Raw genomic sequence first — 22,177 nt, forward strand, 5'->3', positions numbered from 1 at the left:
ATGCATTCATATTTAATGATTATTTCCCATCTTCCTACCCCTGTGAACACTCTTTGGAATACCTATAGTATAAATACAGTTCATCCCACAGAATTCCAGATATACTTTCAACAAAAAATAAATTTAACATAGGGATAGAATACTGCTCTCTACTACAGATAAATGATGTCTATAACTAGTACATTAATAATAAATTATGTAATGTTAAATTTTATTTATATAAATGTCAATAATAAATTGATAATGTCATACGTCTCTGTAGCTGTATTATTTTATTTGTGGGGCTTATCTTTATTGTGATTTACAGAAAGGATCTTTATGCTTTCTGATACCCATGTCATATCATGCCGTTATCATCCCAGGACCAAGACATACAAGGAGGAAATCCATGTTGGCAGGACAAAGGATTACCTAGGAAAGGTCATTTCCAGTTTCCTTATTGGTTATATTATTTCTTTAGGGAACTTTCTAAACTCTAATTTATGTGTAAAAATCTTCTTTCATTTAAAGTCTTTTGAAACTCAAGATATATGAGCTATGGACTTTTATTTGATCAAAGGGGAGGCATATGTCTGTTATAACATTCTCCAGTACTCATCTTTGTTCTAACTCCTCTCTTTAGACACTGAATAGAGGCAGAGGCAAATTCTCTGTTAGGTTAGACTTCTTTATGACTCTCTATAAAGCACTGAAGATTATAGATGTTTCTAAAACCTGTACCTGGACAAAGTATTCTCTTTACTGACTTTATGATTCCATCTTCATAGACTTTTTATTAGGCTTTCTGCCATTACAGAGTCACAATGATTGTGTCAGTCCAATTGACTTGTTTTTCCCTGAAGAATATCTACCAATCAACCTCATACTTCTCAACTCTTTAACATAGCATGATCTATGGTTCTGATTGCACAGCCTTTCATGATATTTTGCCTAACCAGAGATAGTAATTAACTTATTGGAAAGTCCTCTTATTATTCCTGGTTTTGTGATTTACCATTACTAAACCCTAGACAAGTACCTGTGCTGTTTCTTCTCATCACTAGCAAAATAATCAAGTCCAGCTCTTGCTAGTGATTTGTTGTAATAGCACCCTCCATGAATCCTTTTTTAAACTCTTCATTCCTCATCTGTCCATCAGGGAAAATATATATACCAATTTCTGCTGTCACTTATGTTACCTTGCTCTGTGTACTTCCACTCAATCTTGTACAATTAAGCTGGGCAGATCATCTTGGCAAATCCCTAATGAATACATGAGCCTATGAAGATCTGTGCATCAACATAACTAGATTAGGATCTGAAAGCAGCAGGAGGAGATCCTAGTGAGAGAGCAGATGCTTTCAGGGCCATTCCTGTGGTTCCAGCTAGTGAGGTGACGTTTTTATCCAGGCAGGAAATTTGAAAGTATAAAAATGAGTTGTAAATAAACTACCCTTGTAGGTCTATTTCTGGGAAAGATCTTCTAGATCTCTTTTGCTTCTCATATTATCTATATGATCATGACTGTTAGATTCTTATATATATAATTCTATATCTAAGATCTAGTTACTCCATTTTATTCTTATGATCCTTCTCCATTCTCCAGTACTTTCTGCTTTCTCTTTAGTAAGGTAAACTACAAATTTCTTGGCCCCTATGTAGATCACTGAGCTTAACTTTGGTTTATATAATGATGTCTGTGTAGCTGTTTCCCCATCATGACACTCTTTTTTTTTGTTTGTTTCTATTCACGACTTCCTCTTAATCATCCCTTATCCATGTCAGTCTTTCTATCCATGTCACAACTGCTGCTGCTTTTTTTTTTTTTAGATTTTATTTATTTATCTGACAGGTAGACAGCAAGAGAGGGAACACAAGCAGGGGGAGTGGGAGAAGGAGAAGCAGGCTCCCTGCCGAGCAGGGAGCCCGATGCGGGGCTCGATCCCAGGACCCTGGGATCATGACCTGAGCTGAAGGCAGACGCTTAACGACTGAGCCACCCAGGTGCCCCCACAACTGTTTCTTCTGCCTCTTGGCTTTAATTACTCACATTTCTCTGGAGTATATTCAAAACCAGGGTTTTTGAGGTTGGCTTTTGTTTGTTTGCATTTTTACTTTACATTGAGGGATTAGAAATGAAAAGTAGTTTAGAAGGAGATACAGTTCTAAATAAGTGCTAAGGCCATATTAAATAAATCTTTTCTCTTTCTTGTTTGACTAAGACTATATTGGGATTTTTTTTTTCCCACTGAAGGCTACATTTAAGTAAAAGTTCAATTATTTTAGTTTTTTTAATCTAGTTATTTTTAAAAGATGGTGGGTACATCAAAAATTGTCACATTAAGGGGCGCCTGGGTGGCTTAGTCGTTAGGTGTCTGCCTTTGGCTCAGGTCATGGTCCCAGGGTCCTGGGATCGAGCCCTGCATTGGGCTCCCTGCTCCACGGGGAGCCTACTTCCACCTCTCCCACTCCCCCTTCTTGTATATTCCCTCTTTCGCTCTCTTTCTCTCTCTGTCAAATAAGTAAATCTCTAGAAAACAATTGTCACATTAAGCGGGGGCGGGGGTGAGGAATGTAGAAACAGACTAAGACAAGTGATAGATTCCATAGTATAGGCAGAGATTCATCTTTTTTTTCTAAATAGGAGGCAGGAAAAGGCGATATAGAAACAAATAGATTTAGGTGGTATTCATGAATGTAATATCTTATATTCATTAAGCATTATGTGCCTTGCCTTGTGTTAAACCCTTAACATGCATTATCTCATTTAATTTTCACTCCTTATGAGGAGTGGATATTATTACTCCCACTTTACAACTGAATGAACAGGCTTACAGGCACTAAGTAACTTGCCCAACACCATTCAGTTTGTAAGCAGCTCCAGTCTGACTTTCAAGCCCACACTCGACAGCTCTGCCTCTCTGGATGGATAAGAAAGCTATTTGTAGATGAGAGAGATGCTTGCTTGTTAAGTAAAAGTAAAGTTCATCTTCTAATTTATAAAATATCTTAGAAATTCTCTGGTTGAACTGCCCCTATATCACTTTATAATAAAGAAAAGAAAACTAAGGTCCAAAGACATTAAGTAATTTGAATCCAAGCTAATCAACCAAAAATATTTGGGCAGTGCTTTTCTCCATATTTAAAGGCTGGAATTACAGAATTAATTTTTTTATACATTTGACAAGTTTTCTTCTGTTTTAACAATTTACAAATTGTGATGATATTGTCATGTATGTTGTTAATACAGGTAACTCATACTCTGTATAGGACTAATCTATCAGAGTGTTTTATTTATTTTTTAAAGACTTAATTATTTGAGAGAAAGAGAGCATGAGCAAGGGGGAGGGGGCAAAGGGAGAGGGAGAAGCAGACTCCCCACTGAGCAAGGAATCTGACACAGGGCTCCACCGCAGGGCCCCAGGATCATGGCCTGAGCCAAAGGCAGACGCTTAACCGACTGAGCCACCCAGGTGCCCCATCAGCGTATTTTAGATAGAATAGGTTTTCATTCTGTCTGATGATCCAGTTGCTTAGTTTATAAATATTATCTAATATCATTTATTATTTTCATATAATAATAATTTGTATACATTTTATACATTAATACCTAATTTAAGAATTTAATATATGCATCCTTTATTAGTTATTTTTTGAAATTAGTATTTAGAGACTGGTAAGATTAGGAAGAAGATTCAAGGCTTAGAAAAGAACGCTTTGACTAGATAATGTAGCAAAAGTGCTAGGATATAAAAGCAAGAACTATTTTTTTTTTAAGATTTTATTTATTTTTGTGTGTGTGAGAGAGAGAGGGAGAATGCACACGAGTTGGGGGGGCGCAGAGGGAGAAGCAGACTCCCTGCTGAGCAGGGAGCCCAGTGCAGGACTCAGTCCCAGGACCCTAGGATCATGACCTGAGCTGAAGGCAGACGCTTAACCAACTGAGCCACCCAGGTGTCCAAGCAAGAACTATTCTTGATGGTGATTTAATTGTGGACTCTCAGGAACCAATGGGCCTAAACTATTCAGTACTATATTAATACATACTTTGCAATTCTACAATGCAACTATATAAAGGAACTGTTGAGTAATAACCAGCATTATTGACAGTGGACTAGTTACAGTCTTTTTTGATAAATGTCAAGATCTAAAAGGGGAAGAAATTGAGACTGATGGCCTGTGAGAAGACAGGTCAGTTATTTCAAGAAAGAAACACCATTTTGGTTAAACTTGTAAGTATTCATATGCTATGGATGGTAATAGCTTTCAACAAAACCCTCCCAGAATTTACCCATCTTAAAATGTCATTTGGAGAATAAGACTGATTTCTCTCCCAGTAAGTAGCCACTCTAATATATGATTTATATAAAATAAATTGTAAAACCTAGATATTGTATAATATAATGGTGTATTAAAATATGCCCTGGTGGGGTGCCTGGGTGGCTCAGTTGGTTGAGCGACTGCCTTCGGCTCAGGTCATGATCCTGGAGTCCCGCATCAGGCTCCCTGCTCAGCGAGGAGCCTGCTTCTCCCTCTAACCCTTCACCCTCTCATGTACTCTCTCTCTCTCTCATTCTTGCTCTCTCAAATAAATAAATCTTAAAAAATATATATATATACATATATATATATATATACCCTGGTAAGTATATACATAGAAGGGTCAGATCTATTCAGTGGGAAATTGGCTGGAAAGAACTTTTAGGTTTTCTTTTCAATTATTTTAGGGCAAGGTAGACCCTGACCGGGTGTTAAAAATATGTTAGGTAATGAGGATGCACGGATGAATAAAACATGGCTTTGTCCTCAAAGAGCTTGAAATACATTAAGACAGATAAGTAAATAGACACACAACTACAGTTAGATGTATAAAGTGCTATGATAGTGGTAAGTGCAGTATTCTATGGAATAACATAAAAGGGGTACCTCATACAAAGTAAGGAAAGATCATTACTTTCCATGATATGAATCCTCAAGCATTTAGCATAGTACGGAGCATGTGGTAGGTATTGAAATATTTGATGAGCTGGAACCTACTTGATTAAAAAAATGAGATATCACCTCATAATTTTTGCTTAAAGCAATGTCTTTATACTGTATATGCCAAAATGTTTTTCTTTGTCAATACTTCTCATGTTGCTATAGTAATTTCAATGATCATAGAAATTAATCAGTATCTACAGCTAATTCTTAGATGTAACCGGTAGTAGACAATAGGTAAGATTTCCTATTTTAGCTTAGGAACAACTGTGTTGCAGTGCTGGACACGTAGTAAATGTTCAAAAATAATAATTACTTAGTTTTTTAAAGCTTCAGAGTTTATTCAATGATTTCTTGTCATTGTAAATGGCAAGATTTCATTCCTTTTTATGGCTGAGTAATATTCCAGTGTGTGTGTGTGTGTGTTGTATGTATACACCACAACTTCTTTATCCATTCCTCAGTCGATGGACATTTGGCCTCTTTCCATAATTTGGCTATTGTAGATAATGCTGCTGTAAACATAGGGGTGCATGTATCCCTTTAAATCAGTACTTTTGTATCCTTTGGGTAAATACCTAGTAGTGCAGTTGCTGGGTCATAGGGTAGTTCTATTTTTAACTTTTTGAGCATCCTTCATACTGTTTTCCAGAGTGGCTGCACCAGTTTGCTTTCCCACCAACAATGTAAGAGGATTCCCCCCCTTTCTCTGCATCCTAGCCAACTTCTGTTGTTTCCTGTGTTGTTAATTTTAGCCATTCTTACAGGTGTGAGGTGATACCTCATCATAGTTTTAATTTGCATTTCCCTGATGATGAGTGATGTTGAGCATCTTTTCATGTATCTGTTAGTCATCTGTATTTCTTCTTTGGAAAAATGTCTATTCATATCTTCTGCCCATATTTTAACTGGATTATTTGTTTTTTGGATGTTGAGTTGTATAAGTTCTTTATGTATTTTGGATATTAACCCTTTATCCCAAATGTCATTTACAAATATCTTCTCCTGTTCCAAACGTTGCCTTTAGTTTTGTTGATTGTTTCCTTCGCTGTGCAGAAGCTTTTTATCTTGATGAAGTCCCAGTAGTTTATTTTTGCTTTTGTTTCCCTTGCCTCAGGAGATGTATCTAGTAAGAAGTTGCTATGGCCGATGTCAAAGAGGTTACTGCCTGTGTTCTCTAGTATTTTTATGGTTTCAGGTCTCACATTTATTTATTTTTTTTAGTTGCTTTATTTTTTATTAACATACAATGTATTATTTGTTTCAGGGGTACAGGTCTGTGATTCATCAGTCTTACACAATTCACAGCACTCACCATAGTACATACCCTCCCCAATGTCCATCACCCAGCCACCCCATCCCTCCCACCCCCCCTACACTCCAGCAACCCTCAGTTTGTTTCCTGAGATTAAGAGTCTCTTACAATTTGTCTCCCTCTCTGGTTTTATCTTGTTTCGTTTTTTCCTCTCTTCCCCTATGATCCTCTGCCTTGTTTCTCAAATTCCACATATCAGTGAGATCATATGATAATTGTCTTTCTTTCACTTAGCATAATACTCAGGTCTCACTTTTAGGTCTCTCATCCATTTTGAATTTATTTTTGTGTATGGTGTAAGAAAGTGGTCCAGTTTCATTCTTCTGCATGTTGCTGTCCAGTTTTCCCAATACCATTTGTTGAAGAGACTCTTTTTTCCATTGGATATTCTTTCCTGCATTGTCAAAGATTAGTTGACCATATAGTTGTGGTTCTTATTCAGTAATTTATCTAATCCCACCACCAAACTCTCTAAAGGAATTTCTTATTCTTAATTATTAAGATTAATTATAATGAGAGAACATGAGCACGAATCTTGTGCAACAACAAATACTATATTAACCAGTGGGAACCCTGAGTAAGTAAATGAAAGTCCTATCTTTGGCAGATCTGAAGAAAAAATGGTTTATAAACCTTACGTGGTATAGTAGGGATGCTTTACATATGATTGGAGTTAGAACTAATGCATATGAAAAATTAGAGGTTGGTACTAAATTCTGTGTTAGTGACGGTAAATACAACTTAATTCATTAATTCAATAAATATTTCGCTTCAACTTTATGATGTACCCTACACTAGGCCAAGAGATAACAGATTTAAAAATATGGTCTGGGAATGAGGCAGGGGAAACATAATCGTGGCACAGTGTGATTCAATGCTCCAATAGAAATAAGTGCAAAGTACTGTTGGTATGGAAAGAAGAACAGCTAGTGGTGCTAGCAGAAAAAGAAAAAATTTGTATGGATTGGATTAGTCATATAGGCTTAATTTTTTATTTTTAATAAACAGGCAGTGTGATATCATTTTACTATGACTGTGTCTTGTTACCTGGTATGTTTTTAAGGAACTTGTATAGTATATTTCTATTTTATGAAATGAGATTATAAACCCCCAAAGGCTTATTGATAAGTCATTTCGTAGGTGAGCCTACCAGCAGCTTCCTACCTCTCGTTATACTACAGTACACCAATTATAAACTATATTCAAAGCCAGGTAGACCTAATTCAGTGAACAAATAAGATACCTAGTTTATTATTTATTATATTTAACTAGTAGGAATAATTAATATGCTTTAAACATACAGGTGATAAAATTTCCCTTAAGTGTTAACTAGTTTTGGTCAATTTAACAGTCCTTTTTCTTTCTTATTAAGGGTCTACTGTATTTGCTGGTAACAGACCAGGGGTTTCTTACTGAAGAAAAAGTTGTTTGGGAAAGCCTACACAATGTGGATGGTGATGGAAATTTCTGTGACTCAGAATTTCATCTGCGGCCTCCCTCAGATCCTGAAACCGTATACAGAGGACAGCAAGACCAGATAGATCAGGTAAATTTGTCTTCTTCCTATAATTTAAAATGCTCTTGCTTTTGGGGCACCTGGGTGGCTGAGTCAGTTAAGTGTCTGACTTTGGCTCGGGTCATGATCTCAGGGTCCTGGGATCAAGCCCCATGTGGAGTCTGCTTGATCTTCTGCCTCTCTCCCTGCTCTTGCTTGCTCTCTCAAATAAATAAATCTTTTTAACAGAATAAAAAATAAAATACTCATTCCTTTCGAATGTGAATTCAGTTATCTAAAACTTCTGAACCAAAGATTTATTGTGAGATATTCCTGACATTTCCTGAATCGGCAAGTGATCATTTACATGTTGTACATTGATCATACACTTTGGTTCAGAAGGCCAGATTATATTGAACTCTGAAGGCCATGGTACAGTGTGAATTTTATTCTGAACTGTAATAGGAAAGATATGCCAAGTGTTAAACATGGAAGTGAGATGATTTGCTTTACCTTTTTTAAAGGCTACTATGTGAAGAATGCATAGGTATGAACAGATGACACAGGTATAAAGCAGAGACTAGCAGTTCAAGCAAGAGGTGATGACAGCTTAGCCATGGTGGTAGATAGGAGCTGAGCACAGACTAGAGATATATTTAGCTAGTCAGAAAAAGTAGAAAAAAGAGAGGGTAAAAAACCAGGTAGGTGTTCTAAGCCTTAGGATCCAGAGTAAGGAGACACTTAGAGCAAGAACTGCACTAATGAGTGGAATTCTCATTTAGAACTGCGACAGATGAGATCTTCACCTGCTATAGGTGGGCAGTCTTGGAGCAACAAGTGTATTTGTTACTAGAAGTATAACAGTGATGTGATTTCTTCTCCCCTACCGAGGCAAAAATACAGTTATGTTGAACAGTTGGCACATGTTTCTGATACTGATAATTTAAGTACATAGAGACTGTTCATTTAGCCAATATTCATTGAGTAGTTGTGTTCCTGGCACTATTAACAAGGTCCTGGAGACTCAAAGATAAATTTAGTCCTGTCCTCAAAAATTCTACAGTCTAACAGAGAGGCGAATATTTGACCAACCAATAATTATATGTTAAGTTCTGTAGGGCACTTTGAATAGTAAGCTATGAGTACAGAAGAATACTTGATTCAAACAAATGCTGATCTTTCTCGGACTCTTGGAAGTTAAGTATACAAATAGTTATAATAACATGCTCATTTTCTTTCAGAAGCTTTATAGGGGCATTTAAAAAAAGATTACTGGAGAGAAATGTGTAAGATTTTTCTAACACTATATGTAAAAAATATTAGAGCAGAGGGAATGAAGGTAAAGCAGTCGGTTGCTACAGTAGTAAAGTTGTAAGATGCTGCGAAAAAAATAAATAAAATCTTTTAAAAAAAAAAGATGCTGCGAAAAGAAGATATAGGATAGTGTCTGTGGAAGTTGCAAGGAAAGTGGATTTAAGACCATAGGACGGGGCAAAGAGCAGTTTGAAGAAGTGAGGAGAAAAATTTGAAGGACAAATTCTTCATATTGGTAAGATATTCATGCTAGATAGTACAAAGTCTTCTTAGGCAACAACTTTTTAGATATCCTCTGTGGGTAATTAAAATTCTCTTAACTTTGAGGATAGTCTGGGGGAGATGCACAGAATAGTCAAGTTCCATTCAGTACTAATTCTTAATAAATGTGGGTGTGAAGTTAGATAATATTAACACTTCAACCAAAGAAGCAGCACATTTTCTCATAGGAAGTAATTTGGGGGTGTTTGTGGGAGAAAGCAGGAAGTGATTAAGTAATTGAATATCACTGTATGATGGGCAACTGTGTTGGTTTTAAAAATCATGTTTTGGCAGTCGCTTAACCAACTGAGCCACCCAGGCACCAGGTCATGATCTCAGGGTCCTGGGATCGAACCCCGCATCAGGCTCCCTGCTCAGGAGGGAGCCTGCTTCTCCCTCTCCCAGTCCCCCTGCTTGTGTTCCCTCTCTCGCTATCTCTCTCTCTGTCAAATAAATAAAATCTTTAAAAAAAAATCATGTTTTGGAAGAACATTTAATAAATGATTTGGGAAATTCTTATGATTTTTTTAAAAAAAACAAGACTTATGACATTAAATGGAGGTTGGGAAATGTGTTTGAGTTTGTATGTGAATGTAGAAAAAACTACATGGCTATATATCAGTTGTTAACAATAGTTATCTTTGTATAATATGGTAATTTTAACTTATTTACATTTTTTAATTTTGTCTCAATTTTCTACAGACATGTCTCTTTCATAAATAGGGGGAGGTTTATTTTGGTTTTTTTGTTTGTTTGTTTTTAAAGCGGGCTCTACGCCAAACATGGGTCTTGAACTCATAACCCCAAGATCAAGAGTTGCATGTTCTATAGACAAAGCCAGCCAGGTGCCCCTAGGGGGAGTTTTGTGGTGGTGGTGGGGGGTGTTTTTTCAGGTGAGTTGTTTTTACAGCTTTCTTGAATGCCTTATATGCTAGTTCTAGAAATAATTTTAAATGAATTCCAAGAATATTTAGAACAATGGCAGCATCACTGAAATTATAGCTCTCAAACAGAAATACTTAGGTAACTTTAGTTTTTATATTTAAACTCTGGTATGTTTTTAAAAAGCTTTTCTCATAGTTCTGTAGGTATAACTTCTATATTTATACTCCTCAGTCCTTCAGTTAAATTTCATAGCTAAAGATGGTTATAATTTAATTTCTTAGGACTACCTTATGGCATTGTCTCTACAACAAGAGCAGCAGAGCCAAGAGATCAATTGGGAACAAATACCTGAAGGAATCAGTGATTTAGAACTAGCAAAGAAACTCCAAGAAGAAGAAGATAGACGGGCTTCTCAATATTATCAGGAACAGGAACAAGCAGCAGCAGCTGCTGCTTCTGCTTCTACACAGGCCCAGGTAAAAACTATTGTTCTGATTCTTAAATACAATGATCACTTTAGCAACAAAGAAATTTGTACTGAGATAAATATTTTTAAATTAGGTATTGACTCGAGTTATGTTAGCATTTTAGCACCCATGGTTTTATGGCATTGTCATAAGTTTGTGATTATCTTAATATATTTCTCATTTAGTGAAATTATTTTTTCTGAGTTTCTGATGGCAAGATTTTTCAGTTTTGTTTTTGTTTTGTTTGTTTTGTTTTTTAAGTAGGCTCCACGCCCAGTGTGGAGCCCAACGCGGGGCTTGAACTCACGACCCTGAGATCAGGACCTGAGCTGAGATCAAGAGTCGAAGCTTAACCGACTGAGCCACCCAGGCGCCCCTTCAGTTGTTTTTGTTTTTGTTTTTTAATTCCAGTGTAGTTAACACAGTGTTATATTAGTTTCAGGTGTACAACATAGTGATTTAACAATTCTATACATTACTCAGTGCTTGTCAAGCTAAGTGTACTTTTAATTCCCTTCACATATTTCCCCCATTCCCCCCTCTTCATCCACCTCCTCTCTGGGAAGCATCTGTCTGTTCTCTATAGTTAAGAGTTTATTTTTGGGTTTGTCTCTTTTTTTTTCTTTTTTCATTTAGTTTTGTTTCTTAATTACACATATGAGTGAAATCATACAGTATTTGTCTTTCTCTGACTGGCTTATTTCACTTAGTTTTATACTCTCTAGCTCTATCCATGTTGTTGCAAATGGCAAGATTCCATTCTTTTTCATGGCTGAATAATATTCCATTGTGTATACCACGTATTCTTTATCTACTCATCTACTGATGGACACTTAGGTGGCTTCCATAATTTGGCTATTATAAATAATGTTACATAAACATAGGAGTGCATGTATCCCTTTGAATTAGTATTTTGTATTCTTTGGGTAAATGCCCAGTAGTGTAATTGCTGGGTCATATGGTAGTGCTATTCTTAATTTTTTGAGGAACCTCCACAGTGCTTTCCATAAGTAGCTTCATCAGTCTGTATTCCCACCAGTGCATGAGGGTTCCTTTTTCTCCACATCCTTACCAACACTTGTTGTTTCTTATGTTTTTTAATTTAGCCATTCTAACAGATATGAGGTGATATCTCATTGTGGTTTTGATTTGTATTTCCCTGATGATGACTGATGTGGAGTGTCTTTTCATGTGTCTATTGGCCATCTGTATGTCTTCTTTGGAGAAATGCCTGTTTATGTCTTCTGCCCATTTTTAACTTTTTAAATTATTTACTTAAAGGAAAGGGAGCAAGTGGGAGGGAGAGGGAGAGAAGATCTGAAGCAGACTCTGCCCTGAATGCAGAGCCCAACGTGGGGCTCTATCCCACGACTGTGAGACTACAACCCGAGCCGAACCAAGAGTCAAATGCCCAACTGACTGAGCCACCCAGGCACCCCTTCTGCCCATTTTTAATTGGATTATTTGTTTTCTTGGTGTTGAGTTGTAGAAGTTCTTTATATATTTTGGATACTAACCCTTTATCAGATATGTCATTAACAAATACCTTTTCCCATTCAGTAGCTTGTCTTTTAGTTTTATTGATTGTTTCCTTTGCTGTGCAGATTTTTTATTTTGATGTAGTCCCAATAGTTTATTTTTATTTTGTTTCCCTTGCCTCAGGAGACATATCTAGAAAGATGTTATTATGGCTGATGTCAGAGAAATTATTGCCTGTGCTCTCTTCTAGTATTTTTATGATTTCAGGTCTCACATTTAGGTCCTTAATCTGTTTTGAGTTTATTTTTATGTATGGTGTAAGAAAGTTGTCCAGTTTCATTCTTTTGTATGTAGTTGTCCAGTTTTCCCAACACCATTTGTCGAAGAGACTTTTTCCTGTTGTATATTCTTTCCTCCTTTGTCAAAGATTATTTGACCATATAACTGTAGGTTTATTTCTGTGTTTTCTATTCTGTTCCATTGATGTATGTGTCTATTTTTGTGCCAGTATCACACTGTTTTGTTTGTTTTTTTTTTTTAATTTAAGTAATGTCCACACCAAACATGGGGCTCAAACTCATGACCCTGAGATCAAGAGTGGCATGCTCTTCTGACTGAGCCAGCCAGGCACCCTAGAATCATACTGTTGATTACTACTACTCTGTAATATAACTTGAAGTCTGGAATTATGAGACCTCCAGTTTTGTTTTTCTTTTCCAAGATTACTTTGGCTATTCAGGGTCTTTTGTGGTTTCATGCAAATTTTAGGATTGTTTGTTCTAGCTCTGTGAAAAATGCTGTTGGAATTTTGATAGGGATCGCATTAAATCTGTAGATTGCTATGAGTAGTATAGACATTTTAATATTTGTTCTTCCAATCCATGAGCATGGAATGTCTTTACATTTCTTTGTGTTGTCTTCAATTTCTTTCATCAGTGCTTTATAGTTTTCAGAGTACAGATCTTTCATCTCTTTGGTTAAGTTTTTTTCTAAGTATTTTATTATTTTTGGTGCAATCGAATCAAATGTATTTTTTAAATTGTATATCCAAAGAATATAAACGAACGGGAACAAAGTCTTTTGTAACGATTAGAGGGCAGTATGAAGTACTGCTGGGAAGAATGTAGACTTCAGAGCCAGATAGAAATGGATTGCATTTCCTGCTTCTGTCTCCCTGTGCTAGTTGTAACACCTTGGACAAAGTCCTTTACCTCTCTTAGCCTCATTTTCCCTATCTTGAAAATAAAAGATAATGCTTAACTCTTAGGTTTGTGGGTAAGAACAAATAATGTTAGTACTTAACCCAATGTCTGACATGTACTAAGTATTTAACAAAGGTTATTAGCACCTTTCCACTTTTCCTAAACGTATTATGCACTGAAAATGTGATTATTAAGTGGGTTCCTTTATATTAAATCTCATTTTATTAAATGAAAAAAATATTTCCCTTCTTTTATGTTTAACTGTACCATGCCAGAATGGTTCCTTTGACTTGGGTGTTTAAGAAAACAAGGTGCACTCTAAGGTCTGATGAAACTTTAAACATAGAGGTCTCCATTAAACTAAGTATTTCTATTCCTAATTCAAATAATGACTATTCCAAGCTTAAAAGTTAAAACCTACCACGTTATGAGTAGCTTTTCATTAAAAACATTCTCTTACATTCTCTTATTTCACAGAATACACTTATTTCACACTCAAAGTTCTCAGGATTTTCGTTTTTCTCCTTTAAAATCTGTTTATTATAGTTTAATGAGATCTTAGGGAACTTAATTTACCAATGTCACCGTCTTTAACATTTTCTAAACTTTAACATAAATATTTCTTGAATTTGAGGTTTCAGGGAATATAATCCTATATTTATTTATTGTTTGAAATTCCATTTACTTAGAATAATGGATACATTAATTAGATCTATCCAAAATGACAGGGGCAGTTATTCAGATACCATGTAACATAACAAATCTGTATACAAATAACTTTTTTTTCCATTAATGATTCCTTTCACTCTTGTGGTTTTTCCTTCTAGATAACTATGATTAAGCACCTTAGAAAGTTGAGGTAATTTCTTCCTGTTTATTTTTCTTAAAGCAAAGCCAGCCAGCACAAGCCTCTCCAAGTAGAAGACAACCTGGGAATAGTGAACGTAAACGAAAGGAACCTCGAGAAAAAGATAAAGAAAAGGACAAAAATAGCTGTGTCATTTTGTAACAAGTGTTGGATTCTGTTGGATGCATCTATATGTCTTGAGAAACAAAACCACACGAGGAAAGGAAGAAAAACCGATAAATACCGTCTGTGCCTGATTTCCCAATGGATTTTGTTCATGTTTTTCAGGGGAAAGGTTGTTACTTAGTTACAATCAGACTTTTTCAAGTCACACAGTACACTCTTTATGAGCTGGAGTTTCATGTTACAAGTTGGAAATGCTGTGTGTTATCATTCATGAAAAATACTGCACTTGTAGCCAAATAAGCAAATCACAGCAAATTTTGTGTCATAGTGACATTCATAACTCATATCAGTTAGTAAGCTATTTTATCTTCTGTTCTAACAATGAATGGAGATAACTTATTTTGTCTGATTCCTTCCTGAAATCTAAATATTAGCACAGTAGTTTCTGAAATTAATTTTTACAATGTTAAATTATGATCTAATCCAAGAGAAACCAGGGGTTTAATATAGGGATATGAAAAGAAAACAAAAACAAACACAAACAACAAAAGAACCGAGACAAAAAAAAATAACAGAAATAAATAAATAAATAACCCTTAATCCTGTATTGGACTAGTTCAGCCCTTGAACAGCTTTACCTTTCTTTAGGAATGTACATTTTAGATATTATCTTGAGAACTGATAACGGAGCTTGGGTTTAATTTAGATAGAAAAAAATAATTTGTATTTCTTTTCCAATAGCAAAAAATTGCATAACACTAATACTCATATTCTATCCAAATCAGATATTAATGACTTTGTAGTCTTGTGAAATTTTGAGGAATTTTGAAATCTTTAATATAGGTAACTTGTACTACAGTTACTATTTATTGACAGTGTGATAACTGAGTATAAGAAGGAAACCAGCGTGGATGCTAGGCCTTGTAAATATGGGATGTAGAAAAGCAGATAGTTCAATGTCTACCTTTTTCTAGAATTACCTTGAACCTTAAAATTTAAATCATGTTTATTTGCTGGAAAATTAAGTATACTTATTAAAGCCAACAAAAAAGCACATTTCTGAAAGGAAGTTAGAAATAATCTCTGAGTCTAGTGAAAAAGCATTAATAAAAATCTGTTTGAAAATAGATAAGAATTGGGAGGAATTTATGTAAAAGCAATCAGATTTTTTTTAACTTATGGGAACCAAATAGACCTATAACATCTTGTAGTGTTTATAGGATTCAGAAAGAAATATTTATTGAACTTTATTATGAGGCAACACATATTTTCCTGTATTTCTACTATCCTTAATAGTCCTTTTTATATGCTTTATATTTAAAAGTTTGTTTTAGTTATTTTTGAAAAGACTATTGCTGCTGCAAGTAGTCATGTGATTTACATTCTAAGCCTCAGTAAATTTCTTTAAGAGCGTCTTAATCTAACCTGAGCATCCACTTGGAGAATGTTCATGTGGTCTAGAGTTCTTAAGCTATGTCCTTAACATTCTCCATGATCCAAGACCACTTATAGGATGAGTCTATATGTAAAAATAAAAAGTAAAGTCTTATTTATGGAAGGAGTTATTCTAAGGGAAAATCCAGGGTCAAGCTATATCTTTTATGTCATGTCCTTCTGCATTTCATGTCTGGTTATGTTATACCATTTGTTTATTCCTTCAGATTTCCTATGCTAGCATGATAAATCATCATAGAACCTGTTTGGGGTATAAAACTTTGATACAAAATATTTGGTGAGTCTCTAGTTAATAACCTACAATATGTGTACATTGGTAAAGTAATCAAATGTACTACAGAATTCTCTGTTGGCTCTTGCAGTTGACCTTAGTCCAAGCTTACTCTTGATATCACTCTATTGGTTGAAGGAGGAAACTCAAACCTCAGGGTTTGTTTTTCCTAGAACAGATAGTAGTGGTAGTGCATTATATTTTAATAAGAAAAAGCAAAACAGTAAATCCTGAGAAATTTTAAAAAGCATATTTGAGGCATATTTTTCCATAATTATATACTTATCTATTTATTACCCTTGAAAAATATATGTGTAAAAGTTATTCTTCTGTTATTTGTTACTATCTTCTTAATTTGTTCCAAAGATAATACTGCCATTCTGCATTCCCCTTGGAAGAAAAAAAAACTCAAAACCAGCAGTGCTGCTATCAGATAAATAGATGTCAATGTATACTTATAAAAAATAACTAAAAAATGTCATGTGTTTATTAATTCAACCTTTTTTCTATGTAATATTTCCAAGTCAGACTTTCTTACATTCCTGGAGTTCAGTTTAATATACCAAGAGTAATAATGATAAAATGTTTGCTTTGATTACTGTGAGGAAAAAATTAAATGTTCAGTTCTATTAAACTTCTTGGAGATACTGCTTTCCCATCCTTGAAGGTTAGAGCCATTGTCTTTATTTTCTTGTATTTTGCTCAAGGCAACAAATTATATATTCAGACATTTCATTGCTGGTTTGGGTACATTGGAATTTGATAGTGGTATATTCAAGTCTTTCCTTCAGTGTTTTGAAAACTGTTACATGAACTGCTAGCAGAAGTTAGAACTTAAACATTTTTGTTGTTAATATTTATAGGCTAGATTAGGGAAACATTTGCATCAACTAATCACTATTAGATTTAGCAAAAGAGATATGAATGAGTGGATATGGTCACTATACTTTATTGTACTTTCAAAGGCTATTTCTTAAGTTTAGTGACCAGTCTTCCTTACCAGTATGAAAATTGTCCTGATGTGTAATCCCATTGAATTAATAATGCTGTGATTTACAATAGGTTATCAACATTAAAAGTATGTGTGTGTGTGTTTCTGAAGCAAGGATCCATGATTTCTATTATCATTTGAACTGTCCCTCAAATTTAAGAATTACCATTTAAGAATACACACACATATGTACATACATTAAGCAGTTTGAGGCAGCTAAAATTTGCATTGGCTGCTTCCTGTAATATGCTGGTCCAATATGCTTAGGTGATGTAACTTCTTCCATGTTTCAAGGTGTCAGTTTAGCGGTCGAATGAGGCATAGATTTAAATTTAGGATTAGGTTTTGGAATGTATTTTGTTTTAGTGTCTTGTATTTGACAACTTACCCCATATTATATTTCAAATTCTTCCTCATACTTCTTGATCTTAGCTTAATTAAGCAAATCAGTATCAGAGATTAGTTGACTGAACCCAACATTAACCATTTTGTACTTGCACAAAAACCTAATACTTTGTTTTTACTGAATCACCAGCTCAGGTCACTAAGAAAGATCTTGAGAGGAAGGAAGACTAGAAGTCAAATAGATATTTAAGTAAAGAATTGTTATAGTCCCTATATTAATGTTGGCATATGAAGCAGATATCTGTCAAGTCTTACTGGAGAAATAATCAAGGCGAGAATTTCCAGGGCTGTCCTCTAACTCATTTATTAAAAAAAAAAAATTCTTTTAAGCAAAAAAGCAAACTGATTATTACATTTCACTTAATTTCCTATTAAATATACCAGTTATTTTAAAATATGGGAAAATTAACAGGCTTTACCTATCACAATACTTGGGCATACAACTTAAACTATCATTGTAAACTTATTAATGCTTGATAAAATAACATGGAGGCATTAAAGATAGTACATAATTTGTATTTTAAGGAACTGCAAATGTGGAAATGTTGGAAGTCTGAACTGTTTTAGGTCTAAAAATCTGGCTTTTATCTTTCCAAAATGGGCAAACTTTCTGTGCCTCAGTTTATTCTAAATATGTAAAAGATGCTCATTTTTTTAGTGCTTTATACTCCTGAATAAAGGGCATAGTATAAGCTCAGAATATGACTTAAATAATCATAAATATTATGGTTTTTGTTCTTGAGTGTGCAGAACTTTCTCCCAATGACAATATTTCTTAAAGTCAGTTTTTTTAATGCTGTTAAAATTTGTAGAATTATCTTGTCTTTGAGTATGGCATCATCTCTTCCCAAAATGTATTTTGTGGTTGCTTTTGTGTTTTGATCAAAATTGAGATTATTTTGAGAGTATAAGAAGCATTAAAAGTCTATTTTTTCCAGTATCTTTCATATATCTAAATACTTAGATTCTCTTTGCCTTTTTCTCCATGGAACGAAGTATAGTGGTATCAGGTTACTAATACATATATGTAAACTTTTGTGCATGGATGGAATTCATTTAGGTCTGTCAAGTACTGTCATTTTTAGAGCTATTTGAATTATATCTGTTTTTTAGTATAAAATGTTATTTGATAATGTGCAGATAAATTCCTTTTAGAAAGTGACTAAAAATCAGAGTTCTTCGGTTCTCTGGGAATATAGTGGTGTTTGTTTTGTTTTACTGTGATATCCAACACTTCTACAGCTGCTGAGAAAATCTCATGAAGAACTAGGTAACTTTTCTCAGGTAACACTTTAAAACAAACTAAAGTTTAAAATCGAAGCCTTCTTGGCCAAAAAAATTGCAAAATAGAGATAATGGAGTCTGAGGGACAGATTGCAGGACCCAGGTAATTTTAACTTCTTTTGAAGATCTATCTAAATTTTAGTTTACACATGTCTGTTACTTAATCCCAGTGTCTCTGTTATTAGAAATTGGGCCAAAGTCTTCAATAATAGCTGAACTATTATCAAGTTCAGCTTTGTCCTACTGTCCTGAGATTTAGACTTCTCTGCCTATAACTGGTATTTTTGAGAACATGGTACTATCCCAGATAAGGTATTGAAATACCATGGCAGAAATACAAAACCTAAACTATAAATCACTGTAGATTTAAAAGACAAAAAGTTCTAGTATTATTCTACAATGCATCTACTTTATTTGATACTAATTTTAAGAATTTTTTTCAAATCACTTAATAATTTATCATTAACTTTAAAAACTTTATATCCTTCCTCATTGCAGTATAGTGCTTTGAGAGGCAGAGATGCCTCCTAGATTAGAGGATGCACAAAGCAAAATTCTGAAGGTGATTCTGGCTTCTTTGGGTCTAGTAGTCACACCTTTAAATAGGAAGTCAGGAAATTGAAATGCCCATTTAAATTCCCAAATCAGTGACCTGTCTAAATGGGCATTATTGCTGAAATACCACTATAGAGTAGTTCTAACTAACAATATGTTTAAAGACTAAGATTGGCATTTAATCTTTGAAGATCTGTCCGGGGTGTCTCGATTTTGTCAGTTTTTATTCCTTTTTACATCTTAGTTGTATGAGGTAATCATTTTTTTTCCCCAGAGTACATAGGATATCACAGCTCTATAGATTTTTAAAGATGGGACTTTGAAAAATGGTTTTTGTTAAAAAGCAATTTTCCTTAGTAAAATGACAACCACTGTTTTCACAGGCCCACACATCACAAGTAGGACAATATGATAGAAGACTGATGTATGATAGCTACACAACAGTCAGCAAAAGGGATAATCTTCACTTGTGACACTTTAGAGGTACCTGAAAGTCATTTCCTAAAGTTTGTGCATGTGAGTCTTTTTCCTTGAATTGTGCAGAATAATTGGATGTGGCCAATTTTGGGGGGAATAGCAAGTGAAGTAGTATCATGACTACAGAGCAAGTGATCTTGAAATGTAGTAAGAAGAAACAAATTTCCTTCCTCCACTTTAATGTCCAACTCCTTGGGTCAGGAAGTTGTCGTGACATATCATAGCTCTCTTGGGTTAGGGCCAAGAGTGGCCAATTGAAATAGAGTTCTTAAAGAGTTTAAACATACAGGGTATGAGTGCTGGTTCTGTCCTCCTTTGCTTTGCTCTCTTAACGCCCTTTCTACTTCTAACTCATTCATTTTGCTTTATGACCCCCTTTAATTGCAATGTGAGAATAATAGCAACTGTAGAGACTGAGACAAAACAGCATTGAAATACATTTTTCAAATGACACCTAAAAGCATCTACCCAACTTAGAATTGAACTGAATCTCTATGAAAGAAAGTTACTTGTTTTAAATGCTAATTGTGTTAAAACTATTTAATTCTAAAAACTATGTCTTAAACAAGTTTCAAAAGCTTCACTTTTGGAGGATATTCCTAAAAAAGGCATACTGAACATAGATGGGAAAGTATAAAATATTTCTGACAGAGTTATTCAGTATTATTCAACATTTAATTTCACGTTTGTTACTGTACCACAAGGATAGTGTCATTCTTGGATTAAAATGTTGGATTTTTTTGTTAATGTACTTAAAACTGTAACCAGTGATAACACCCTTAGTATTTTTTATTATAGATTATATTTTATTTCAATAAACTTTGATATTTAGACCAAACAGTCTTTCTGCTATGTATATTCATCTCATTAAGGTACTTCTTACAAAGTGGGGAAATGGAGAGATGGGGAATTGACATATTGATTCACATTTACCTAGGATTAACTCTTAGAATATTTGGACTAACTCTTGATAAAGACAGATTTTTACCCACCCGAGGCAATGAACAAAAACTCGGGGCACCTGGGTGGCTCAGTCGTTGAGCGTCTGCCTTCGGCTCGGGTCGTGATCCCAGGGTCCTGGGATTGAGCCCCACATCAGGCTCCCTGCTCAGCGGGAAGCCTGCTTCTCCCTCTCCCACTCCCCCTGCTTGTGTTCCCTCTCTTCGCTGTGTCTCTCTCTGTCAAATAAATAAAATCTTTAAACACACACACACTATTAACTGTAAACCATACAATAGTTAACTACCTGATCCCAATGGTAGATCATTATATCTGACTTTTATCCTCTTGGAAGACTAAGTTAGAGCTGAGAAGGGGTCACTTTATCTTTATACTAAGCCAACCCTAATGTAAAGTTTCTGTCCAACAATTTAATGTCCAGACTGGCTAATGTCTGACATTTTTGTGAAAGTTTTCTTAGACACCACAGCCCTCTAAGCAGAATTAATCATTACACATAGTGTTTTGTTGACCTCCTCTTGGTTATAGCACTTAGGCTAGACTGTGAGCCTTTTAAGAACAGGAATCAAATTTTACTCATCTTGATTTTCTTGGCACATTACATGATCATTGGCACTTGAAATGAACTTGAGTATCTATTTAGAGGAATTTTTAAAGATCTCTCTATTTAGTTATTGCTTGCCTGTCCTTTAATTAAGTAAAATAAGTAAATTGAATTATTGAATTGGTTTTCTCCTATAGCATATAAGTTATGTAGATAGACGGAACTAAAATTCCTCATCTTTTATCCCTGCCTCTGATTTTCCTTGGGCATCATCCTGCATTCTCCCAGAGTCAATGGAAGAATGCTTAGGGAACAGCAGCTTCAACAAAACTAGAGTAAGCAGCATTGTTCTTCCCTGTTTCATACCTTCCCTTGCAGGGTCTCTTTCCTCACTCTACATTATCCCATGAAGTAGACACCTATTAATTTGTTGGAGCTGAGATTTGAAGCCAAGCAGTCTGACTCCAGAGGCTGTACTCACAGATATATCTGGAAGGGGACATAGAGGTCTAGACCAGGTCTGTGTTCAAATTCTGACCCTGGACTTTTGAAGTCACATCTGTTTCAAACCTGCAAAAATCTGAAAAATCAGGCCTTTTTTTGTACTCTCTAGTCTTAGAGCAAGTTAACACTACATAGCCTGTTTTCTTATCTCTAAAATGTAATGATTTATACCTTGTTACAAAGTTTAAAGTTACTGCATATAAAGTATGAGATATATAACAAACAATAAATTGTAACAATAATAGACTAGGGGAAACTTTTTTTTTTTAACCAAGCCAAGAACTTTAAGAAAGGCTTTGATTAAGGAGCTTAAGAAGGCTACTTAAGCCCCATAAAAGCAAACATTTTTCTGTTCTCTCCAGATACAATGCTGATCCTGCT

The 22,177-nt window shown here is 34.9% G+C and overlaps 1 protein-coding gene across 3 annotated transcripts in view; it reads left to right on the plus strand.

The window, feature by feature from the left end:
* The window catches only part of MINDY2 (MINDY lysine 48 deubiquitinase 2), an 80,315-nt gene extending 59,689 nt beyond the window's left edge, over window positions 1–20,626 (plus strand). For 2 of the 3 annotated variants that reach the window (XM_027570580.1, XM_027570578.1), the window contains 3 exons: window positions 7,647–7,820; window positions 10,511–10,705; window positions 14,267–20,626. In XM_027570580.1, the coding sequence (XP_027426381.1) occupies window positions 7,647–7,820; window positions 10,511–10,705; window positions 14,267–14,386 (489 nt within the window). In that variant the 3' untranslated portion in view covers window positions 14,387–20,626. Of the gene's footprint in view, window positions 1–7,646; window positions 7,821–10,510; window positions 10,706–10,960; window positions 11,021–14,266 lie in introns of those variants that run through there. The other variant, XM_027570579.1, reaches the window with a different exon arrangement.
* The last annotated feature ends 1,551 nt before the right edge of the window (window positions 20,627–22,177 follow it).

The sequence above is a fragment of the Zalophus californianus genome, chromosome 6, assembly GCF_009762305.2.
Source record: "Zalophus californianus isolate mZalCal1 chromosome 6, mZalCal1.pri.v2, whole genome shotgun sequence".
NCBI classification, from domain to species: Eukaryota; Metazoa; Chordata; class Mammalia; order Carnivora; family Otariidae; genus Zalophus; species Zalophus californianus.